The 19,049-nt window shown below is 48.5% G+C and overlaps 1 protein-coding gene across 13 annotated transcripts in view; it reads right to left on the bottom strand.

Annotated features, from left to right (window-relative positions):
* ZNF618 (zinc finger protein 618) overlaps positions 1–19,049 on the bottom strand; it is a 145,361-nt gene that overhangs the window by 50,239 nt on the left and 76,073 nt on the right. For all 13 annotated transcript variants that reach the window (XM_081151924.1, XM_081151926.1, XM_081151920.1 and 10 more), the window contains exon 2: positions 11,594–11,637. In XM_081151924.1, the coding sequence (XP_081008050.1) occupies positions 11,594–11,637 (44 nt within the window). The remainder of the gene's footprint in view (positions 1–11,593; positions 11,638–19,049) is intronic.

The raw sequence follows: 19,049 nt of genomic DNA, 5'->3' as shown, positions 1-19,049 counted from the left end.
AAGTACATAGTATCTGTGGTCGCTGGATACTACTCATGCCAGAATGCTGGGAGAGAAGCCAGACCAAGCGGGTCCTTGCCCAAGGAATTCCCTACGAGCCCTTGCCTTTCAGTAGGCAATGGTTCTCAAAGTGTGTCCTTAAAGGCGTAGGGGTTCCACAGCAGTGGCCCCAAGGCAGCCATAAGGTCTGAATGAGGAGATTGGTATTGAAGGCCCTTACCCTCTCTTTATATGCACAGCTTGGCCTAATGTATACATATTTGGGCTTCTTTCTCCCTGTTGTGGGGTAAATGATGCCCCCCCAAATATATGCCCACGTCCTAATGCCTAGAACCTGTGAATGAGACCTTAGTTGGAAAAAATGGCTCTTTGCAGATGTAATTTATCTGAAGATGTTGAGATGGGATAATCCTGGATTATCTGGGTGGGTCCAAAGGCAACCACAAGTCCCTAAAGGGACACACGGGAGACTAGAGATACGACAGAAGAGAGATGACGCAGAGAAAGAGGCAGCAGCAACATGACCACAGGGAGAGGCTAGAGCGATGTGGCTCTAGGTCAAGGAGTGCTGCAGCCACCAGAAGCTGGAAAAGGCGAAGAGAAGATTCTCCCCAGAGCCTCAAGAAGCGTGACCCTGCCAACACCCTGATCTTGGACTTCCGGCCTCCAGAACTGTAAGAGAACAAACTTCTGATGTTTTACGCCACCCAGTTTGTGGTAATTTGTTACAGCAGCTACAGCAAACTAATACATAAGACTACATTCGAATACCCCCAAAGTGATGATGTTTGCAAACCACTGCCCTCCACTACCCTCAGTTTTCTTCTGCTTCATTCTTACTCTTCCCTGTGACTGCATCTGGTCAGTCCAATGTGCCTACAGAGTCTGCCTGGGGACATTTCAGAAACAAATCTCTTCCTCTGGGTCTTACCAGATGGTTCTCCAAGTGCTTAGACCCTTCCCCTCTCATCTGGCGCTCACACGAGCCCTGTGGCTCCGAGGGGGAAACCGAAGCACAGCCCCTTTCACATCCACATCTGACTTGTGCACCACGCCTGGCGCACAGCAGAGATTCAATCAACACAGAGACTAAATGGCATGCTGAAGTGATGAGCTTGTTCTGAAAACAATTCTTCCAACTCTCATCCTGGAGTCAGTCCCACTAAACCCTGTTGCCCAAGACAATGCAACCAAATAACAAATCAGTGGATTTGAGGCCCAAGGACAAATGCCATTTCTGGCCATGCTGGAGAAAGAATCCCAGGTGATGCCAGGTGCCCAGGAATCAGAAAACTGTTTCTGGGCACAATTTCTAAGTCATTCCACCAAAAATACTAATGCTTGATGTTCTGTCAAGTTCTACCAAATGGCAGTAGTGGGGAGAAGTCCTCAGCACGAAGCACTTCAGTCCTGCCCCTGCTTGACTCGGTTTTCTCAGCTACATGAGTGGGCTGGACTCTGACGTCCAAGGTCCCTGTTGAGGCTGGATCTCTATCCAGCAGGGTGCGCCTATCTCCTTGCACAGGATGGGGAGCAGTGTATCCATCTGCACCCCAAGACTCAGCCTGAGGACCCCTCCACCTCCTCTAAAGGCTACTGCTTATTTATTCTGGTACTTTAGCCACCTGAAACAGTATAGGGGGGAAAAAAATCTCTAATCACAGTGTGTAAATAATGACTCAGTTAACTCCCTCTAGAATACAACTTCATTAAAGACTCCACTCATTAGGAATGAGGGTTAACTGGCCTCAAGCTGTGTTTAAGCACACTCTCCATGAATGCACGGATGCACGCGGTGTTAAACGAATTAATGTACATTCAGCTGTGACTTCAGGGGTGTGTTTACCCTGCTGCCGGGGCGGACCACTGACCAAGCCCTCCAACCCTACCCATCTGCCCACCTACCAATGATCTCAGTGCAAATGATTATCTAGTTGTAGATGTCAGTGGACCCCTCCTTGGCCATGCTCCCTAAGTCCAGTGAGTGGTCGCTTCCCCCAGTCCACCATAGCTGTTCTTCCCAAGGCCCCCTGTGACCTCCATGCTCCTCAACCCAATGGTCCCTTCTCAGTCCTCAATGATCTCATCCTTTGACGAGTCCCCCTCTCTCCTCCGTCCCAACATTTTCCCACTTTGCTCTGTGTTTGCTGGTGGGCCTCTCGCCTTCTGGCCGCTCCTCTGCCTCCCACTGATTCCTCCTCACCAGCCCAACCATTACACATTATCGCGCCCCAAGGATCAGTTCTGGAACCTCTTCTATTTTTATCCATACTCACTCCCTAAGTCATCTCATCCAGACTCATGCTTTTAAATATTAACTATGTGAATGAAGATGAATCGCAAACTCTGTCTCCAGCTTGGACCTGCCCCCTGAACTCCAGGCCTGCATCGCCAACTGCCTGCTTGGCACATCCCCTGGGACACCTACCAGGCACCCACATGTAACAGGTGCAAACTGAGCCACTGCCACACTCCTCCCCCCAAGTCAAGAAACAGTTCTTCTGACTCCTACCCTTGTGCTCTTCCCACTAATCCCCAAGTCTACGATGCCACCAGCAAATAACTGGAGTCTTCTCCATTTCCTTTACTAACAGCTTCCTTCCCTCCAGCTCCTCAGGCCCAGACCCTGGAATTATCCTTGTCTTGAATCTACCAGCAAATCCTATAAACTCCACCTTCAAAATATGTCTAGAACCTGAGCACTCCTTACCACCCCCACAGCCACCACTCTCATCCAAGCTGCCTTCCTTCCTCCTGTCTGGTTGTAACAACCTCACAGCCAATCTCCCTGCCTGGCGCCTGGCTGATGTCAGCTAACGTCTGCTGAATGATACAAACAATGAGTCCCGATGTAAATACGCCAGCAGGCAGAGTGAGAGGTGCCAACAGTGATGAGGGCAATGAGGCAAGGGACACAAACAAGGACAAGGGCAGCTAAGGTGTGCTGAGTGCATCCCAGGTGTGGTGCATCACTCTGAATTCACTCATTTCACTGTTCTCCACAGTGCCTTATATGGTAGGTAGTTTTGTTTACCGAAAGAAAACCTAGGATCAGAGAAGCAGAGTTAACTTTTTCATGACTGCACAGCTTTCTAGTGACAAAAGTGGGGTTCAACCAGGTCTGCTCAACTTTAACTTTTGGGCTTTTGATCATTTGGATGATTTTTGTGTTTCCTCAAGCGAAGAGAAAATAATAAAATCAGCTTGTTGAATGAATGAACAAATAAATGACCAAGTGACCAGAAGCTCCCAGAGATGGGGAACATATTCCCATGCCTCCTACAGGGCCCTTAGTATCCTGACAGAAGGGAGCCCACGCCCGATGCTTAAAATGAGGGGATCCGTCTCTGCCACAGAGAAATGTGCGTGCGCTCTGTGCTCACTGCTGACCTCCAACTCTCCTTGACATGTCTTTAAACGGCCACTGTGCTCACACATGTCCTTTGGATAGAAAGAAGCTCCTGTTTTTAGCCGCAAGGATGGAAATCATAATGGGGATAAAGGTCACAATGTCTGTCCATTGGCCTGAAAGGCCCAAAAGAGGGAACCTTCAGCAAAACCCCCATTTCCACAAACCTCGGTAATGAGGCCTGCATCTGTATTTACTATTCCGCCCGTGTTTCAAATCTCCACGCCATCGCCTAGGCCTTAATAACGCTCAGAATTCTCTGCACCTCCGTTTCTGTCATGTATCACTGATATATTTTAATAAATAGTCAAGTAGAAGAGATGAGATTAATAGATTAAAACTATTAACCTATTAAACAACTCCTAACAGTCTAGAAATTCAAAATAACCCACAACGCATAAACATACCATTAGTTTGAGATCATTCTTAGGCACTTAATTGTCTTCAATGTATGGCGTCAGTCAGCCACAACGCTGGGTAATGCTGCAGCTCAGAAAGACAGCATAAAGATTTAAATATTAAGAGTTAATTCCCTGGTTAATTTAAGCCTAAAATACAGAAAAGCAGGAGTCTTGAGCAACACTGGGTAGAGCTGGGTGCCCTGGTATATGACAGAAGGCTGCTGGCCCAAATCATTGAAAAGAAATATCGTTAACAGCATCTTAAACAAAAGTACAGCCTTCGTCTTCCAATGGGTCCGGCAGTGGTGCAATTCGGATCCGTTAGCAAGGTGCACTGCTCTCCGGAGACCCACCTCCCCGGGTTTCCCTCACGTCAGTTGGGACCCTGCAAACTCGGGAATTCTCATCCAGGTGGAATCCCCTCTGGCAGGTGGGGAAGGGGAGGCCATAGAGGGGCCCATGCGCACTGTTCTGCATCTTGTAGGGCACCCATGGGTCTGAAACAGGCCCCAGAGGGCAGGTAACTCAATCAGGGAAGAGGGAGGCAGTCCCTAAGCTGGTCCTCACGCTGGACGAAGTATAAACAGAGAATAAATACACTCCCTCTGCCACCAACGTTATTTCCTGCTGTGGCTGTTACTTAGCTCCCATCCCTTTCTCATACAACTACTCTGGCCACTTTCTCCTTGGAATGAAGGGTCCTACCCAACAGGAAAACTTCCTCTCCAACATCCTGCCCTCACTCCCAAGTGATGCCCGGAGCCGTCCCGATGCCGTCCCACCAAAGCGCCTGCCCCGGTCATGGCACTACATCTGGCCTCCTCCCCTCCGTGCCCCACCTACCAGTCCTGGAGGCCGGCTGATGACAGGCTGAGGTTTGTAATGCACAGCCAGCTCTGTCCACACACTCGATGGTGAGGACCCAGCCTGGTCCCTCACTTCCCGGGGAAACGCTGCCCCTGACACAGAAATGAGACTCCTAACTGCACAGTCCAGGTCCTCCCAAGGTATCGGGGTGATAAACTAGGTGCATGAACCACTGCCAGGCTCTGTAACCTGCCCTCTCCTCGTGGGTAAGTCGGGGATGTTAACCTAACCACTAAGAGTTGTGTAGAGGTTAAAGCACAGGGATGCACATGGGCGCCGAGCATGGCACCACGCACACAGTAGGGCCCAATAAATGTTAGTTTTTTCCTCCCATCCTTACGAAGCTTAATCCAGACAAAATATGAAAAGTTTGGTGGAACTATGAAAAAGATGAGTGAAAAATGAACGTAGAAGGGGTCTTTTGGCCCGATCAAAACGAAAGGAGTGGAGGGCACGGCCCCCTCCACGCAGCAGCAATGAAGAGAGGGGCTGAGGACACACTCTGCAGCCAAGTCCCTGCAGGAGGGAAGGCGGAGGGAGCGACCACGGCGCACTGGAGTACGCGGCACTCTCAACCGTCTCGTGTGGCATGGACCCGGGAAGCTGGAGCCAGGGCGGAGGGTTCTTCTCTTCCGTGGGCAGAGCCAGACAGACGAGGTCACGGAAATTTCCCGCGTTGCCTTCTTAGATCAAGAGCCTCAAGCAGGGAATGGGCCGCATCATCCTAGTTACCCTTCTCAAGACCACACTTCTTCAGGACAAGGCAGGACTTCCGAACGCTCTGAGCTGACAGCCGCAGCTGCACAGGACGTTCCTTGACTTGCTCAAGGAGCACACGTGGGAGACCCGAGCTGGGTGGCTGGACTGAGCAGAGGTGCCCTAGAGACCTGACGCTTCACTCTGCAGGACCATCCCAAGCCCAAAAGCCACAGTGCCATTTGGCAAAAATGAGTCACTGATTTTGATGTGTATAAGCAAGTTTGCATTCCTGTGGCTGTCTTCACAGGGCAAACCTCATTTTCTAGAATCTGCCCTATTTGCAGAGTCTTGGTTTAACAGTGACTGATAAAGCAGAGAGTGAACTCTGCCCACCAAAAAACCAACTGACCCAGCCCCATCCACACACACACACACGCTTTGGAATTGAACTTTCAGAGTCAGCCTGCAATTTATGATTTCTGTGGTCCAACTTTGCCCAAAGTTTGGTAGGGCGAGAATGCACATTTCTAGAAATCAAATACGCTCCAATAACAGGAGCATAAATCTAGGGCCAAGATGGAAGACGCAGCCTGACTAAAATACACACGTAGTTCTCAAGTGATTCATTCTGCTAACACCACACTGGCCACTGACTAGCATCAGGCCTACTGTTACTGTGCATTTTTGCGCAAATGAAGTTAATTTGTTTAGAGCTATTTTTATTTTACTGCTGAAATCCAAAATGCTAAAAAGCAAGAATATATTATTCAAAAAATAATTAGGCAGCCACACACATGTGATTATCAAATTAAATGGTCCACCAGTGGAAAATCTTGGCTAAAAAGGACAAGACTCAGCCTGGCCCAAAGCCACTGGACTGTTCGGGTAATGTTGGACAAGTCTATTTCTCAATTCCCTCCAAGGAAAAGGGATGCCAATCACTCCTCAGAGGTGCCTCTGGGAGGATCAATGAGATATGTATAAACTGCGTAACACAATAGCTGGATCGTGGTAGATCCTCAACAAATATGAGCTCCACCCCCACCCTCACCCCTACCTCCAGCTCTCACTCTCCCCAATGTCTAGGCTCTACAAGAAATCAATTGCCACCCCACTGTTACCTCCTCTAGGAGTGGACTCCAGCATGGTGGTGATGCGGTGATAAAAACAAGCATTTCCTAAACACCTACTATGGGTCAGGAATTGTGCTAAGGTTATATATATTATTATTACACTTAACAATATTATTAAATTGCTATTACACTTAAAAATAGTGATATTAAAATCATTAATATTACTATCATTGACAACACTATGAAGGGAGGTACTAATACAACCCCCATTTTACCAGTGAGGAAACTGAGGTCAGGTAACTAGCCCAAGGTCATATCCAGGAGGTGGACAGTGCCAAGATCTGAACCCAGGCAGTGTGGGCTGTTGATTGTTGTGCTAAAGCTGCCTGGCCCTTAGCAGAGCTAGAGAGAGAACACAGAATAGAGATGCCTGGCAGGTCAGGCATGGAGAGTGGGAGCCACAGGGGTTACAGCTGGTTCCACACCCTCCCAGGATCAAGCAGGAGGCTGTGCACTTTGGATGCAGGACTCGCATAATGCTCTATGAAACTAGACTCCTTGGGCCTGAATAAAATAACCTTTTAGAAACTCACTTCCAAGCTTACCTTCTAAGATTGTGCCTCTCCTGAACCCTTAGCAACACTTCTTATAACATCTTGCCCCCTGCCATTTATTCTCCTCCTGGCAGCCAGAATGATCCTTTTAAAACCAAATTCATGCCACTCTTCGGCTCAAAATCCCCAGTGGTTCCCCACCTCACACAGGATAACAGCCTCCAAGGCCCTGAACAGCCACATCAGCCTCCTTGTTGTTGCTCCAATGTGATGTACACATTCCTGCCCCAGGGCCTCTGCACCTACTGTTCTCTCTGCCTGGAATGTGCTTCTCCCATGAATGCCTGGCTCAGTCCCTCATCTCCTTCAGATCCTTGTTCAAATGTCACCTTCCTGATGATGCAATAGTCCCTGTGGTTCACTAATCCCCCTCCCTTCTTTCTCCCCAAAGCACACTTTACCCCATGACATACCACATTTTGATGTAGTTATTACGTCTCCTCCACTCCCACTAGGACATCAGCTCCACAAGGCCAGAGGTTCTGTCTGTTTTCATCTTCCCCCCATCCCAGCAATCTCCCTGTCTACTCAATCTTGGCCAGTTGTTAGGCAACTGTGACACACAGAGAACGAATGAGTCCCTTAACCTCTTCCATCCCTGGTTTCCTCAACTCCAAATGAGAGTGTTGGACTAGATTATTTAGGGTCCTTCTAGCTCTGAAAACCTTCAACTGCAAAAAAAAAAAAAGGGGGGGGGAGGTTAATTCATTATAGCAAGCCCATAGAAACTGCATTTCCTTTAGCATTTTCCACAGCCCTGAGAATGAGTGAGGTTTGGCGGAGTTGTGCTCCGTGATTTGTAACCTGCACACCAGGTCGGCATTAACCTCAAGTGCGGGGATCACTGGTCTTGTAAAATGGACCCAGGTTGGGTTACAGGGAAGTAAACCAAACCACATTTGGTTGTCTCTTAGGATCAGAAACACCATCTCTCCTTGTCCCCCTCAATTTAACACTAATTCCTTAGCAGCCCATGCTGTTGGTTTTGGGGTTTAGCCAGAGGTCCTCTGGAGAAGTAACAAAATTAGGTGTTCTGGGCCAAAAGGAAGGCACTAGGATGAAAGCAGGCCCTGGTGTGTGATAGAGTGTGCTGTGGCACGGCTGGGAGCTGAGTGGAAGCCCACGTCAGAGAGTCACGGGTCCCTCAAGGTCATTCCTGACCAGGGCCATCTAGCCTACCTCTGACTTCAGGGAGCCTTGGGCCTTTGTCTCCCCATCTGAAACAACCACTAAGTGAGTCTAATGTTCCACAAAGTGTTTACAAGTCCAGATCCCACCTGGCCAACCTAACCCAAGGCCAGGGTCAAATTCACCAGCTTCAGCTAGGACCCGCATTGACATTCTCTTGATGTTTAATGTGTGAGTCACTTAGACTGAATGCTGGGTCACTATATAACTGCTCTGGTCTTTCAAAGATGCTCTATTAGCTTTAATGACAGAATCAATGTAAACTCACTTGTTAGTTCCACTGTCGTCCCTGCCTTCTTGACAAGCCCCCAGCCTATGGCACAGCCCTTGGCCCCAAACAGTCTCTGCTAACACCTGTTAACTGATTCCTTCATACCAGGAAGCGAGGGCACAGTGGCTGAACACATGCATCGGAGAAGGAGCTGTCCTGCTCATTTCCAACTGGGCAGCCTGAATCGGGTAAACCTCTCTGTGCCTCGGCTTCCTCATCTGTAAAGTGGGGATAATAAGAGCATTCCCCCTTAGGGTTGTTATAAAGGTTACATAAATTAATAGTAAGTTAACATATGTAAGTCACTTAGCCCAAACCCTGACATATAAGTGCTGACTCAGTGGTTCTCATTATTACTAGAAATTTTTTCAAGTTACACACGACCCCAAGGTTTGGACTGGTCGTTCCTGGTGTATATTCTGGCATCTTGGTAACAATACAGGGCTCCATAACTGAGGATATTCAAGCCTAGGTTAGTCAGGGGGAGCAGAGATGGCACGCATGCCACCCGCCCACTCCCCTGGCTGGGGCAGGTATCTCTAATCTATCTCAGCACGCTTCTCCCTCCCCCTGTAGCCATGGGCCGGTAAGGCTCAATTCAGAGCTTCATAGCCACTAGGACTGTGGGGAAACCCACCTGCTGTCCTCGATCAACAGGCAGATATGCTGGCATGGCACCGATTCGCGCCCAAAGACAAGGACCACACCTGTGTGAATCATGGGAAACGGGCGGAGCCTAATCTGTCAGTTCACTGCTGTAGGCCCAGCGCTTGAACAGTGCCTGGCATGGGGCAGACACTCAAATGTCCGTTGGATGAATAAATTAGCATCAAACCCACCGGAGTCCACTGCACAGAGCACTGAGCCCAGCCTAGCAGGTGCTCAATGAATGTGGGAGGACGGTGGGATAGGCCTGCTCGACCCTCACCTGAGCACACTATTTGTGAGTAGAGAAAGCACCTGGCTTTGGCAGGTTCAAGGCCTGACACGGCCACTCACTCATCACGTGACCCTGAGCAGGGCCTCCTCTCCCCAGGTATACAATGAGAGGAAGGGGCTGGACAAAGCCCAAGGCCCCTTCCAGCCCTGATAGTCCAGGAAGCACTTCCAGGCACCACTCAGGTAAAGGCTCCCACACTGCCCCGCAGGCCACAGCTTCATACACTGTCCTCAAGCAAAATCGCTCTCCAGGGGCACAGGAGAGAAACACAAGGCGCTGGGGGCGCTGGGCAGCTGCTGGACATGACGTGTGTCACCACCTGTACTCACAAGCCCAAGCCCAACTACCTACCACTCCATTCAGCCCATACTCCCAGTCCCTACATCATCCCCACATCATCTCCCATCTCATTCAGCATAGCCAACCCATAAGCACTGAGCACCTGCTACAGGCCAGCCCCTACCAGTGAACAAGACAGACGTGAGCCTTGCCCACGGAGCTGGCAGTAAAGAGGTAGAGAAAAATACACAAATAAGTGAAATATTTGAGGAGCATCAAGAGGTCACAGGCTCTTGAAGAAGGGGGTCAGGGAAGGCTCCTCTAGGGAAAGAGAGACATAATTGAGACCTGAAGGATGAGAGGGCCCTAATTATGGGAAGACCAGAGAAAAGAACGCTCCAGGCAAAGGAACAGCAGTTGCAAAGGCTCTGAGGCCAGGAGCCAGCAAACCATGGCCCTTTGTGTATTTACTTATTACCTATGACACTTTTGCATTACACGGGCAGAGTTAAGAAGTTGCCAGAGACTATAGCCTATGAAACATAAAATACTTACTATCTGACCCTTTACAGGTAAACCTGGATGCCCCCAGTTGAGAGTATTAGATAAACAGAAAGAAGGTCAGGGAAGCCAACACAAACTGAGTGATGGGGGGGACTGACACTGGGGAGGTGGGTGGGAGCCACCCGGTGCTCGGTTATGTGGCTCACAATGACCTCCAGCCTGTTGTCACTGTCTCCACTCCAACACTGGCCAGGGTGATCTCCCTGAAACACATTACTCTTCTGCTCAAAGAACTTTAACGGCCCCCACGGTTTCCCAAAGCCTGTCCCATGGAACCACTCACTCCATGGGATGAACCTCAATAAAAGGGTTCCATGGTTCCGTAAGTTTGAGAAACATGGCACTCTCCTCTCTCTCTTTCTCTCTCCTCTCAGATATTTTCAAGCACACACATTAGCATATGAAAGGCTTTGAAAAGTTCCACAGTGAAGAAATTGCTTGACTTTGTTTAACCCACTGTCCTTCAAACTTATTTGGCCACAGAACCCCTTTTTTCCCACAAAATTCTATTAACGCTTAAAAAAAAAAATAGTGTTCCACGGGCTAAAGGGCAAACTCCTCTGCTTGACATTCGCGATCTGACCCCAATTTCAGTAGGTAATCCTGGAGCCTGTTCCAGATCTTGTGTGTGGCCTGGGGAGCCATCTGTCTGTCTGTCCCTGATTCCTTCTTGCCTCCAATGCCCCAAATAAACGTCTAGCCAAGGGAACAGCAGCAGCAGCGGCACTAACATTTACCAAGTGCATCCACTGCGTGGGCCAGTCTAGTATGTCTTCCCACCTTCTTTGGTAATGAGCCCAATTTTCCTTTGGGGACCACCCCTCCCCATATCCTGCCAGCTCCCAGGGTGAGGATACACCCCTGGTCTGGCTCAGCAGAGTATTCCATTCCCCTGCTTTGGAGTGACTGGTTCAGGGGGACAGACACAGGACACAAGCCCGGCCAACAGATTCCAGACTAGGATGGGGCTGGCTCCCCTAGAGTTCACAACACAGGAGATGAGATGGAATTCAAGCCCCCCAGTCTTGTGCTTCACCCCTAAGTTTCCCCCAACTTGAGCAGCCGAAGGCCAGTTCAGGATTGAGTCAACCTTTGTTCCAGTCACAGGTGCCCACAGAAGACACCAGGAGGGCTGGAAAGTGCCGCCCACGACCGCACATCCTCCAGGGAAGTATGGATACTTCTCGGCAAAGGGGACTGGCTGGACCATCCATCATTTCAGGCGGAAGAGGAAGACCAGGGAGAGGTGGCTGTTAGTTGTGAGGCCAGGGGAAGGGGGGGAGTGTACCTGTTCGCAGTGCTTTTCCTTCCAGCCGCACTGGCTCCGTCAGCCTACAAAAGAAACCCAAAACACCTGCATTAGCCAAGGGGGAAGACAGAGATTCTACCCACTGCCACCCCACCAGGCTGCTGCTCAACACCGGCCCTCAGACACAGGGGTGAGTTGGCCACGACTGCCTGCTCCATTCCCCCAGGCTGGAAAAATCTGCCCCCAGTGGTAAGAGGGAGTCAGCACACCCCCATCCAAATCTGCTTGGCCCTTTAAATCCAGCGGAGCACCCATTGCCAACACAAACCCAGCAACCACAGAGCCCTGGGGACTCGGTGAAAAGTAAGTAACCAGCTAAATCTGAGATTGAATTGCACCATTTTTATTTTCAGCTGGGATTTCCAATAAAACAGTAGCCGCAGATTTATTCCTACCAACCAGAGGGGGAAAATCCATTTATGTTAATATATTCTGTCCCCCAACCCTCAGAGCAGGGGGAGGCAAGAGAGTGCCAGTTCTTAATCTCTTTATTTCGGGGTAAGGGTGGGGAAATAAGGCTGACCAAATGAAATTTTCAGAAATCATAAAATTCTGGTTCAGATGGAGAGACTGAGGCCCTGGGCGAGAATTCAGCTGCCTGAAGTCTCATGAGGACTGAATGACATATACCTGGGAATCCTGACTTCCAGGCCAGTGCTGGGGGGACCTTGATGGGGAGGCTGCAGACATGGGGGAACGCCCAGGTTGTCCACCACCCCTGGTTGAAGATGCATTCCCTAGCTTTGTGCAAGCATTTATAATAATAGTGATCATAGTTCCAACGATGTAGGTTCAAAACTCTGGCACACATTTGTTCCCAAATTCAGAATCCTTCCAATTTTAGAAAGGTAATGCTGGCACATGTGTTCTGTATTTGGAAACAACCCTTGCAGGGTCTGGGGAGCCCCCAGTACTCAAGCACACTGGTATTTCTATAGTGAAACTAACGCAGTCAGCCCCACGTGGGATAAATGAAGACGGCAACTAGCCTCTTCTCCCTTAGGTCAAGTTCTGCCACTTCATTAGTTTAAAAAAAATTTTGTTTTTCAAGCTTTTCAAATTTTAGGATTGTGGATGAAGGATTGAGGACCTAAAATAAACACAGCAGCAGCTACCTTTTAATGAGTGCTTGTGGGAAGGTGCAAACTGGTAAAACCAGATGGCAGACTTCGATCCAAAGAGTAAATATGTAAAAATAAAGGGGTTTCACCCCACCTCTGAAAAAAGGCTACATTTCAGCCTCAATTTAAAAACAGTTAATCCAGCAACACAAAGTCCCACATGGCCACAGTCAGTTGAGCTGACATACCTGGTTCTCCAGTCTCTACCCCTCCCTCTTGCCTTATACCCAGTCCTCCAGCCGGGCCCGTCGGCACCCAGACTGGCTCCCCTTGAAGAACTTTCCAGCAGGTGCTGGACATTAAATGCCCCTTATTTAATCCTCTCAATAGCTCCCCCAACACACATATACAATATTCCCATTTTACAGATGAGGCACAGAGGATCCTTAAGCCATTTATCCAACACCCCACAGCTACAAGCCCAGGTCTGGGTGACTTCCTCACCTCTGTAATATTTTATCTCCTGCCAACATTCAGGAGAGCTAATCGGGAAATGGGGTGAGCCCACACCGCCCCCATCGCCCACACGAGGGAAGTGGAAAGGGGAAGGACAAATGGGGAGGTAGAAGCGTGAGGCCTGGGCAGGAGAAATGAATGGGATGCCGGTGTATTATTTCAGTAGAAGAAACAAAGCAGAAAATGGTTTGCATATCATTTCACTGGGAGCGGAAAGAACAGGATCAATTACAGCCTCTCTCCCACACTGCGTTCCTCAAAACTCGTCTGTAAAGCGCGGGAAGGCGTTTTCGGGTCCGTATCATAAAGGCAGAAGTGGCAGGGAGAGGAAACTCTGCCCCAGAGAGCCTAAAAAGTCTATAAACTCCCCAAAGCCCTCCTGCCTCTCAGACTCCTCTCTGGCCGTCTATTTCTAGCATTTCATACATATTTTTAATGTTGCCTTTTTTCGCCCTTTTCCTCTTAATTTCCCAGAGCTGACCAGTTCAAACACAGTGAGCATGTGGCTGGGGAGGGGAGAGCGTGTTTTCGGGACACCTGCTCATCCCCAGCTATGCGCCCTTTCCTGATGCTCATGACACTTGAGCTTTGTACCACTGCTGGTGACACTCATCTTCTTTTCCACCCATTTTTATAAAATAAAGACAAAATGCTAAACATGTTCAAATAGATAGCTGTCTAAACAGATCCCTTTGCAGAGACTAAGGTGGCGGCACGGGCGAAAACGAACCGCTGGAGGAGGCGTGCTACCTCGTCAGGGTGTGAAAGGTCCGTTTAGAGCTGACGGACAATGGGCACAAGTAAGAGACGTCGAAGACAGCACGTGTCAGTATCACAGCACCTGTCAATCACAGCATCTGGGCCTGGCGGAGTCCAGACCCACCGTAATGAAAGGGGACAACGGCTCTCCAGCCCTCCCAGCTCCAGCTGAAGCCCGCAGTGCTAAAGGCACTGACTCTCAGCTGTAGAGATCCCTAAGGTGCCAGATCCCTAAAGTGCCAGGCCAGCTTGGTCTGTGTTCTCACCAATCAACACATCAGAGCGATCCCTACTGTTCAAATTCGGTTGCGCCACTGACACTACCATTTTCCTGGCCCAAACAGTCTAATACCAGCAAATTCACATGATTCAACCTAAACCACAAACTCACCTTTACCTAGTGTAATCTGACCTGATCTCAATTTGAACCAAAGTTTAAGAGCACAGAGTTTAGACTCAGGTGGTATGCATTCGAGCCCTACTTCTGCCACTTTCTAGTTGTATGTTCCTAGGCAACTCATTTGTACTTGCAAGGCCTCGGTTTCCTCATCTGCAAAATGGCAATACAGTAATCCTATGGACCTACCTCATGGGACTGGCATAAGACTTAAGACAAGATAACAAATACCTTGATGCATGTAAAAGTACTTAGCGCGGGCTCAACTATAATAATGATGGCCATTAACAACCCTAGATACAGTTACAAAAGCCACCATTTACTGGGTCCAGGAAACTGAAGCACAGAGAAACGGAGTGACTAGTGTAAGATTACACAGCAGATGAGCAAGCGGTGGAGCTGTCCTGGACAGGACCAGGGGTCTCCCCAGCCTGTAAGTCAGCCTCTCAGAGCATCCACCCAACCCCCCGCTCTGAGGTCTTGTCCAAAGGTCCGGTTGGAATGACACCGCATACAGCAATGCAGGTAAAGTCCTAAGCGCAGGCCAGGTATGTGTAGTAATCGCTTAAGTAATAGAAACTCTATTGCTGCTGCCACCACTGGGCCATACGCTCCTAGAGGATATGCAGCTTCCTGCCCAGGCTCTGTCTGGGTCTCACTTTGAACCTTGGGCAAGCTCTTTCCTTTCCCTGGACCTGAGTGTCTCCATAGGTAAAATTAGACCCAGGAGCATGGGAGTTAAATTAGGTCCTCTCCACCCTCTACTGTCATCTCTGTCATTCTTTGTGGAGTTGACCCAACCTTAACCAAACCCCTCTATGGTAAATGAAATATGCTGGGGGACAGTGGGCTATGAGAGACCCTCCTGCTCACTCTCACAGAGGTGGGGGTAAAGGTAGCCAACCCCTCCAGCTCCCCATAAGGGTACCTGTCCCCCTCTCCTAGCCCCATCCATTCTTTATACACCAGCTTCTCCTTAGGACTCGGGCAAGGCTATTTTTGGGTTCATTCGACCCTCCTCTTCCCTCCCAAATGAATGTTAAGCTGTTCTTTTCCATTCTCTTATTAAGGATTTTCTTGGAAAGAAAATATTATTCCAAACCCAGAAATTTTATTTCTAAATTTGTGCAAATGTAAGTTGTAATACATTAGCTGCATTTCACATTTTGTGCAAATGGCAGAAACAGGCAATTCGTGTGCTACGGGATGGGGGCTGGCCAACGATTTCGATAAAATAAACCCTTTTTTAATTTAAATGCTAATGCACTGAATTAAAATTTAATAACTGAGGAAATTGAAAAGCCGAGCAGGAATATTGGAAATAAATCCAAGCAGAAACAGCTGAAATTAAAAATTCTAGAGAGTGGGAGGATAGCAGCTAAGCTGTCTTATATGATTACATTTTTTTTTTTTTTTTCAGAATGAAGCAAAAAAAAAAAAAATCCTATCTCTCGCTGGCTCTAGGGCAGTAAATCCACAGTGCTGTGATTTATTGCTCAATTTTCCTGAGGGAAAAAGGCTTTCTTTCATGCTGAAATATTTCATAAATTTCAAGCCAGCATAAATTCTTAATTTAAAAGTTATGGAGGTCACATTTAGTGCACTGGTACGGTTCCAAAATCTTAAAGGAACAGCAGCGACCAAAAAAATTTTAAAAAGAAAAGAGGAGGGGTAGAATTTGCTTTCTCCCCCCCTTTTTTTTCATTTTGGTTTTAATTCACGAGTTGAAATTTCATTATTAAAGATACCTCCTGGATGGATGAAACCCAAGCACGTGGGGAACTGGTGTGTGTTTGGAAATCTGCTGCAAAAGATGAAGAGATAAAGATTTAATTCAATTATAAAAAGGCTTTTTTTTTTTTTTTTAAGCCACTTGAGGAATTTCTGGTAAAAATTTCCTCCCTTCGCTGCCCCGGAAGGGGCGAGGGTGGGGGAGGGTGGCCAATGTAATTGCTTCTCTTAGATCTCCAATCTTTTGTGCACACTGATATATTCATTTGTTATACAGCTGTTCAGCGGCGGAAAGAATGCTGGGGCGCCCATAATTCTAAGCAAATCAATCAAAAATTAATGATTTGTCATGCTTGCACAATAGAGGAAAACAGCTCCTTGGGTCCTGGCTGCCTGATCTCAAAGAATGAAATGCTTTCTTCCAAGAGAGAGCCGGGCCAGAGGTTCGGGGAGGCTGAGGTGCCACAGCAAATGCGGGGGTCCCCGGTTCCCCCAGCTCTGAGGGGGGGGCATCTCCAAGATGGTGCCTCGCTGGGCGAGCCCGGGGCCTGGCACAGCACCTTTCCGTGGTGGTCTAATTAGGACCTTGCCTTCTCCCTCCCCCACCGAAACTCAAAAATTGCTTCCTCCCTGGAGGCCTCAATGGCTCCCCCGCCCCCACCAGTTTGATCTGTCCCTGTTTGCTGTTCTCCAGCCCGGCTGGCACACCACCACCAGTGCCCTTCACCCACTCAACGGGACGAGGGCCCCGGTGCCCGCAGCACCCGTCCTCCCCCTGCTTGCGGCCCAGGGCGGGCGCTCCTCCTGGACAAAGCCAGTGTCTCGGTGTGGCCACGTCCCCAGCACCCAGCTCGGCCCGCACAGAGCAAACAGCCAGCAAATACGGTCGAATCCGTTAGTTATTATGTCTCAGGAAATACAGATAATGAGGTTGCTTAGATGAATGATGAACTGCACTGGCAATTATATTAGGATGAAATACAACAATTGATCTTAAGTAATCAATCACCCCTTTATTCATTCAACAGGTATCTCCTTGAGAGCCTACTATGCGTCAAGCACTGTGCTCAACGTTGGGAGGGCAACTTCAAATCCACTGGTGGACCACTCCCAGTCTCCAATGTTCACTGATTCCAGGGCTTCACTCCATCCTTGGAAGGGAAGAGTGAATGGGAACCCATGGAGAAGGGAAGTCCTCCGCATGCTCAAATGCCCCTGGAGTCATGTGTTCTCTCTTACTAATTCACGTGGATGTTATAGTCACAAGTATCACATGCATGTTACTCCATGACATGTTACATATATATGCATGTTAGTTTGATAAATTCTGTTTTAAATTACCAACTGGTTCAACTGACTGTGTAGGAAGGTGTTCAGCCTCAGCAGTGAGTAAAACCAAGTGCACTGACCTAGGGCCTGCAGGAGGTAAGCACACCTGCCAGAAGCACCTGCCAGGGGACAGGAGGGCAAGTGGGTCCCAACAACTCATCTACATCTCTCTTTCCTTTCCGATATCCAGTGTATCCCCAAATTTAATGTGAACTTTCTCTCCCTCCCACTGGGGCACAAGACTCAAACCAGGAGCAGTCATTTGCTCATAGGACAAGTACTTACTGAGCTCCTTCTATGCACCAGACATTGTTCTAGGCAGTTGGGATATATCCCTGCCTTCATGGCCACAACATTCAAATGAGGGAGACAGTCACATTAGGTGTAATAAATTAGTAAAAATATATGTACGCTGGAAAGTAATCCATATTGTAGGAGAAAAAGAGAGAAGGGCAGGGGGTAATCAGAAGGCTGGGGACAAGGGAGGAGTCGGGGATGGTAGTTTTAAACAAAGCGATCAGAGTAGGCATCATTGGGCAAACAATGGAAGAAGGTGGCCATGTGGTGTCTGGGAAAGGGAATGGCGACTGTGGAGGCCCAAGGGTGGGAGTGAGTGAGGATGAGAGGAGAAGAGGTACAGGGGGTCAGCCCATGCCTGAAGGCCACTGAAGGGCTTTGGCTTTTACTCTGCCGAGCCACTGGAAAGTTTTGGCAAAGTGACATAATTTGACTTTCATTTTAAAAAGATCATTCCGGCTGCTATGTTGAGAACAGACCATGGGCCGGTGAGGAGGTTACTGCAGCAGCCCAGGAAAAAGATGAGGGTAGTGGCCGTGAGCGGGTGAGGAAGGGTTGGATTCTGAATACACTGGAAAGTAGAACCAACAGGACTTGCTGATGAACTAAGATGTGGTGGTTGAGAGAAAGAGTCAAGGAAGATTCCAAAAATCTTGTACCTTAGCACCAAAAAAAAATGGAAGTACATCTCTCTAGTGCGTAAAAATATTAATCACCATCACAGCCAGCCCTTTATAGATTGTTACAAGCACCCAGAGGGGCCAAGTGACTTGCCCAAGGTCACACAGCTGGTCAATGTCTTGGCCAGGGTTCACATGCTTTCTATACACACCTTCATTCTCTAGAACCAAGAAGTCAAATCTGGCCCTAAACAATGCAGATGAACTGCTTTTCATCTAACCACAGGGCCCCAAATCAAACACGCAGTCCCCACTTTTATTCACCAGGTCCTACTGAAAATGCCCATTGAAGTGCCTGTGCCAACACTGAACAATAGCTTTGCAAGTTACAAAGAAGATTCCATTCCCAAGAAACTAAATATAGTACGAAATCCTGAATTAGACTTTGCTTCTTAGGTCACATGCAGAAATATGTTTCTAGCACATGGTAGTTGGTTTTTAATTTTGTGTATTTGCTTTCCCAAGAGAACATGGTTACTCAGAGACACCGCTGGCCCTGGGTTCCAAGCTTGAGGGGTGGTGGAAGCTGCCAGAGAAGGCTCTCAGTTAGAAAAATTGGAACTCAGATGGGTGATGCCATTTGTCAATAGATATTTATACAGTTCATAACAGATGTGTGATTCTGAACAAGGCCTCGGGAGATTGACACTAAGATGAATCAGGCA

Source organism: Miniopterus schreibersii (genome assembly GCF_964146895.1).
Source record: "Miniopterus schreibersii genome assembly, chromosome: 11".
NCBI lineage: Eukaryota > Metazoa > Chordata > Mammalia > Chiroptera > Miniopteridae > Miniopterus > Miniopterus schreibersii.
This window is presented reverse-complemented; position numbering and strand designations above follow the sequence as displayed.